At 41.9% G+C, this 6,535-nt stretch overlaps 1 protein-coding gene across 2 annotated transcripts in view; it reads right to left on the bottom strand.

The window, feature by feature from the left end:
* Nucleotides 1-465: 465 nt before the first annotated feature.
* The window catches only part of LOC122560285 (neurensin-1-like), a 50,964-nt gene continuing 44,894 nt past the window's right edge, over nucleotides 466-6,535 (bottom strand). For both annotated transcript variants that reach the window (XM_043710835.2, XM_087994742.1), the window contains exon 3: nucleotides 466-6,423. In XM_043710835.2, the coding sequence (XP_043566770.1) occupies nucleotides 6,028-6,423 (396 nt within the window). In that variant the 3' untranslated portion in view covers nucleotides 466-6,027. The remainder of the gene's footprint in view (nucleotides 6,424-6,535) is intronic.

The raw sequence follows: 6,535 nt of genomic DNA, 5'->3' as shown, positions 1-6,535 counted from the left end.
ATGACTGAGATGATTAAGATTATGAGGGATATGGACAGGGTGGATAGAATGCAGCTGTTCTCCTTGGTTGAGGGATCAATCACGAGAGGGCATAGTTTTAGTGTAAAAGACAGGAGATTCACAGACGATTTGAGAAAAAATCTTTTTCATTCAGCAGGTGGTGGGAATCTGCAATGTACTGTCAGAAAGAGTAGTGGAGGCTGGAAACCTTACAACCTTTAAAAGATATTCGGGTGTGTATTTGAAATATCACAATATTCAAGGATATGGGATAAATACAGGAAATTGGGATTAGTGTGCCTTTGTGGTAGTTATCACAGACTCAGTGGACTGAAGGGCCTTTTCTGCACATTTGAATCTGTCTTTATGAAAGTTCAAAATACAACAAGTGGAACAAGGAAAGAGAACTGTAAATAAAGGATTAAATCTCAGTAAATGTTCACAATGAAAAGAAAGACTCTGCAGTCAGCAGCAACACAGTTATTTTTATTTTATGTTTATTTTCATGAAGGTATGCCAACAGCAGTTTTAGAATGAAGGTGGAGTCCGATGTGATTGGTTTGTTTAAATACACCGTCTGTCAGGAGGTGGGTTATCAATGAACATCTCTAACTGAGAATTGGTTTCCCTTCATGGAACAGGTCAAGTGGTGAACCCTGAAAGCAGCTGTTTGGATTATACATGCTGCATTGATCAGAAACCCATTTAATTCAGGTTGCCTGAACATTTATTGGACTCAAGGCAGCCCTGAGGTGTTTAAGGTTATGGGAATATGAATACAGTGGGAAAAAATGGAGGTGATGTAACATTGTGCCTCTAGCGTAACAACCTTCCAAAAGTGTCCGGGGAGGGGGCACTAAAACAAATTAACACAGAAAACAAAATTCTGAATGTTTTTATTTATTAAACTGTAAGATATGGGCAGTTGATGGCAGTTTGACTGCCTAATTGAACCTGGAATGATCTGATCAGATAATGAAGAGTCTTCTTTGCTTTCCAATTGGTTTGGGAGGATAGGATGTCACAAAGAGGGATATCTTAGGCAACCAATGGTGGGAGAGTGAGGGTAGGGCTGTTGACACCTGGAGGTCATGTGATGACATCTGCATGAATAAATTGTGACAAAGTTGGTGACCCAAATATGCAACTCTGTTCTGAAATTATATTTTCTGTCAGTGGGTCCATTCTTGAAATGAGGGGTGTGTCTCATGAAGAGAGTTTGTGCAGTTTGGGCCTACTCTTTCTGGATCTAATTGAGACATATATGGTGCTAAAGAAGATTGACAAAGAATATGTAAAGTAGACGTTTCCCCTTATGGAGCAATGAGAAGTCATTGTGTTAGGATAAGAGGTAACAGCTTGACAGTAAATGTTGAAGACAATGTTTCCTCCAAATGCAGAGTCTGGGACCACAGGACACAGTCTCAGAACAAAGGGACACCAATTTAAGACTGAGGAGGAATTTCTTCTCTCAGAGGGTTGTGAATCTTTGGAACTCCTTGCCGCAGAGAGCTGTGGGAACACAGTCCTTGTGTATATTTAAGGCTGAGATAGATTCTTCATCAGTCGGGGAATCAATGGTTATGGGGAAAAACACAGGAAAATGGACGTGAGGAATGTCACTGGATCTGCCGTGATCCTATTGATTGGTGAAGCAGGCTTGAGGGCCTGAATGGCCTACTCCTGCTCCTATTTCTCACGGTCTTAGTTAAAACAGAGATATGGGGAAATTACTTGTCTGAAAAGATTATGAATCTGTCAAGTTCACTGCCCTAGAGTATAGTGCATGCTGGAGCATTGAGTAAATTTAACAAGGAGATAGACAGATTTTTAATTAGTAATGGGTTGAAGGGTTGTGGAAATCAGGCAAGAAAATGGAGTCGAGGCCGAGATGAGATCAGCCATGATCATAATAAACGGCAGAGCAGGCTTGAGGGGCTGAATGGCCCACTCCTGCTCCTAATTCTTATGCCTTTTTAATTCTTTTTGTCTTCTAAGCAGAATGAGAAACTTTATTGAGGTGAAGGAAATTCACACAAACACACTTAGATGGGGGAGCACATAAGAAATAGGCCATTTGGAGCCTGCTTTGTATTAATTAGATCGCAGTAGATTTGATTGTGGCCTTAACTTCACTTCCCTGTCTATCCCTCATAAACCTTGACTCACTTATAAATCAGAAATTTGTCAAACTCAGCCTTCGACAATCCACTTCCATTTCTGTCTGTGGTAGAGAATTCCAACCAGGCTTGATAATCTAAGAGGAGGAGTTTCTCATCTCTGTTTTAAAAGGGAGACCTCTTATTTTTAAACCATGCCCCCAGTTCTAGATTTCCCATAAGGGAAGTCTCTGCCTTGTCAAGGTCCCTTGGATTCTTACATGTTTCAATATGATCACCTCCTGTTCTTCTAAACTCCAATGAGCATCAGCCCAACCTGCTCATCTTTCCCTCATAAGCCAACCCCTTTAACTCAGGAATCAGTCTTGCCAACCTTCTCTGAACTGCTTCAAAAAAATGGAGAAAGTTTCCAGTCTCCTTGCCTTGACTTATTGGCTATCTTGGAATAATGAAGGGACAAAGATTGGATGTGAGTAAAGGCACCATAAGTGGAGTGTCCAGTTTTATGCAGTTTAACTTTACATCCATTTTGGTGACTTGATGGTGAATCGGACAAGCTCTCTGCGATGTTGGGAGAACCCAATGGAATTTTCCCTGTGTCAAAGACCCTTTGGTGCAAAAGCTGGAAAGAAAAGTCTCAGTTTTCACAAACCGATCAATAGGAAATTGCAACCTTGGAGAAAGGGTGCAAAAGATACCTCTGTGACATATGTGGAACTTCAGTTCCATAACGAGACGGGAAAAGCAGGAATTGTTCTCTGCATGGAAAATTTGGTTAGGCCACAGCTGAGACTGTTGTTCAGTTCTGGAATCCACGTTATAGGAGGGTTGTGACAGTACTGGAGATGATGCGGAGGAGATTTACCAGAATGTTGCCTGGACTGGAGAGTTTTAGTTATGTTGAGGTATTGGAGTTGTTTTCCTTAGAGCAGAGGAGACTGAGGGGTGACATGACTAAGATGTATCAAATTATATTGGGTGTATACAGGATAAACAGGAAGGAACTTTTCCCTTTGATGGAGCCATCAATGACCAGGGGCAGAGACTTAAGGGCAGGAAGTTTAGAGGAGAAATTTTGTTCCACTCAGAAAATGGTGGGAATTTGGAACTCACTGCCTGTAAAGGTGGTAGAGACAGAAACCATCTTTACACTTAAGAAATATTTCAATGCGCACTTCTGATGCATACAATACTATGGGATAGAAAATGGGATGAGAATAATGAAGTGCCTGTTTTTGGCCAATGCAGATGCGATGGGCTATTGGGTCTTCTTCAGTGCTGGAAACATTAATGACTTCAAGAGGGGCTTCTCAAAGTTGTGTGGGTTTTCTTAAGAGTGTATCTAAAGAGGTATTTCCACCGGTGAGAGGTCAGTAATCACAGAGAAATTTCAAATCAAAACAGAGGGACGATGAAGACTGTGTTTTAAATTGTGAATTGGAATGAGCTGCTCAAAAGCTTGTCAAAAGCAGCACTTTCAAAGGGAATTCAATAAAATAGCAAAAGGGGGAATGAAATCACCTCATAATATTGAGATGGCCTCCGACACAGGCCTCAGAGCTGACAACATGTTCTGATCCAATAAAGGGCACAGTCAGTCCAATCCAATTACTTCTTCGATAGATCGCCACATGCCTCACAGTTTCTTCAGGTGAGAGGGTTGCACATGTCTGTTCTTTAGTTCTGGTCTATATCACTGCTGCGTTGCTGGGATATTCAGCACCCTCAGTGGTCACTCATGCTGAGGAAGTGACATGTCAATCTGCCACCATCCACACAACAGTTCACTGAGGTGGGTAAACATTGCACAGGGACGCCATGCCTAATCATCTCTCACATGGCACAAGATATGTAGTAACTTGGATCTTCGCATGCACAGATCAAACACTTTGAACAGCAGTAAGTGCTCTGAAATGGAAAACTAGTCGTGGATCATGGAATTCTGAAGTCATAGCAGTGAATAATAGACAAAAGGAGGCTACTCCATCCATCTTGTCTGTGCTAACACATAAATATAGAGTAAGGGATTGCACACCTAAGACAGAGATAAGGAGGAAAATCTTCTCTCAGAAGGTGTGAATCTGTGGAATTCTTTCTTGCAGAGGACTGTCCAGATTAAAATATATCCAAGACTGAGACAGACAGATCATTAATCAGCAAAGGGAATGGAGAGTTATGGGAAAATGGCAGGAAAGTGTTGAGGGTTATTGGAATAGCCATGATCTCATTGGACGACGGTTCAGACTTGATTGACTGACTGGGCTGATCACTGCTCCTGTGTCTGTTTTAGGAACAGTTTGATTTGACCCAAACTCCTGCTGTTATCCCACAGCCCTGCAAATGTCTCTCTTTCGATTATATATCCAATTCCTTTTTGCAGAGAAGTAAACAGAATCATTCCAAAATTGGACTCAATGCTCTTGTTCACTGAGAAAATAAATTTATCTAGAATCCTTTATTGGATTTCTTAATAATTATCTTATATTTATGGTAACCAAGTTTTTGGTCACCCCGTCCAAATGAAAACATTTTTGGAAAATTACAAATGAATCTGCTTCCACCATGTTTTCAGGCAGTACAGTCCAGGTGCTAAGAGGTCCTTTAAGGGCAAGCCTGTCATTGATCCAGAGCAGCATTGTTTTATCATTCCAAGTCACTTGCTTGCATTATGTTGTGTCTTTCCCGACATTTCTATTTGGAGTGGGGAGGGGAAGAGATGCTTGTAATTGTATTAAAGAATCTGAGGCTCCCAAGCAAAAAAATCTGGATATACTTCCTGATCAACTTGTTCACAGATGCTCTGACATACTTTTAAAGCAGGTGGGACTTGAACCTGGGCTTCCTAGACTCAGAGATAGGGACACTAGCACTGCACCACAAAGCCCTCAGCAAAACCCAGACGACATTTTTCTTGTCTCAAAAGCAAACTGATTTGCCAATGGATTTAGTTCCCATTTCTGAATCCTGAATTACCACATGGGTAGCAATTACAACTGGTAATTAAAGAGGGCAGCAGCTTGTTAAAGGCTGAGCTAAGTTACCAGAACACTCATGGAACATATGGGGATGTCATGACTCAGAGTGTCATTATACTTGTCTTCTTGCCAAAATCTTCTCCTCAACAATGTTGCTGACAGGAACTAAGGAAATCAGCAGCGACAACACTAAGTTCTATTATGTAATGTCTTAGCATTGTTAAAATTCCCGAAGCATTTCAAAGAAGTCTGAATGCAACAAGATTGAACACTGAGGCAGATAAGGAGATATGAGGACAGGTGCTTGAAAACTTTGCCCATGAGGTAGATTCTAAGCAACGTTGTAAAGCAACAAAGGTATATGGAGATTTTTTAGAAAGGGAAGTCCACGGTTTAGGAGAAAAAAGAACAGAGAATATTGGAGAAACTCAGCAGGTCTGGCAGCATCTGTAGTAAGAGAAACAGAGTTAATGTTTCACGTTGTGAAGAAAAGTCATATTAGACTCGAAATGTTAACTCTATTTCTCTCTTTCAGGTGCTGTCAGACCTGCTGAGTTTCTCCAGCACTTTCAGATTTCCAGCATTAGGAGCCTTTTGTTTTTATCCAGAGCACAGGCAGTGGAAGGAATGAGTGTCAGTGGTGGAGTGATGGAAATTAGAAATGCACAAGAGGACAGGAAAAGACTCAAGGTGGCAGGTTTTACTGATATAGACCTTCAAATGAAACACCCCTGGATAAGTAAAATGCAGGATTTTGGGTTAGGAAAGGGCTGGGGCCCTAAATATTCAGATCAGCCAGAAATCTTTTCACATCAGTAAGGAATCACCTCTTAAAGCCAATCTATGGAAGTGGGACCATTTGATTAAGACTTCACACTGGAATTCACATTATAAAGGAGACCTGTTTCATAAAGGGCTTAGGCACTGGTCCCTCAGGTTCCCGTTTTGGGTTGGATACTCTGTACTCTTGACAAGCTAACAGGGATTTGGGCATCCCCTGGTGACCCAGTTGTTAGAGCCATTTTGTGCTTTGTTTCAAGTGGGCCTCGTTTCAGAATGGGTGAAAATTGTCTCTCTTCATCTCTGGGGGGATGCCTGGAAAGGGTCAGAACCAGAATGCACGCTGCGATTGCTGTTCCTCCCACGCTGAAAAGGATGGCGCCCACCAGCTTGCTGACCTCCAGCGCCTCATTGTACTCGATGGCACGCCTGTCCACCACGAGGAAATCAGCCTCCCCGATACCTTCGATCTTCGGGGGCACCAGGTAACCAGTAGTGACTGTTGCTAGGCCAACGAGGAAAAGGATGGTCCCTGCTGACAGGCCCACCTAAAAATGCAAATGCAAAGAAGTCTTTGAGCTATCAAACAGAATGGTTAATGTTCAAGGAGAAATAATGAGGCTAACTTCCACAAGTCGGCCTCCCAAGGTGGAGCTTTTC

The sequence above is a fragment of the Chiloscyllium plagiosum genome, unplaced genomic scaffold (genome assembly GCF_037043375.1).
Source record: "Chiloscyllium plagiosum isolate Xiang-an unplaced genomic scaffold, Cpla_swu_hap1 HiC_scaffold_15, whole genome shotgun sequence".
NCBI classification, from domain to species: Eukaryota; Metazoa; Chordata; class Chondrichthyes; order Orectolobiformes; family Hemiscylliidae; genus Chiloscyllium; species Chiloscyllium plagiosum.
Note: the sequence above shows the minus strand (reverse complement) of the source record. Positions and strands in the feature narration are given on the sequence as shown.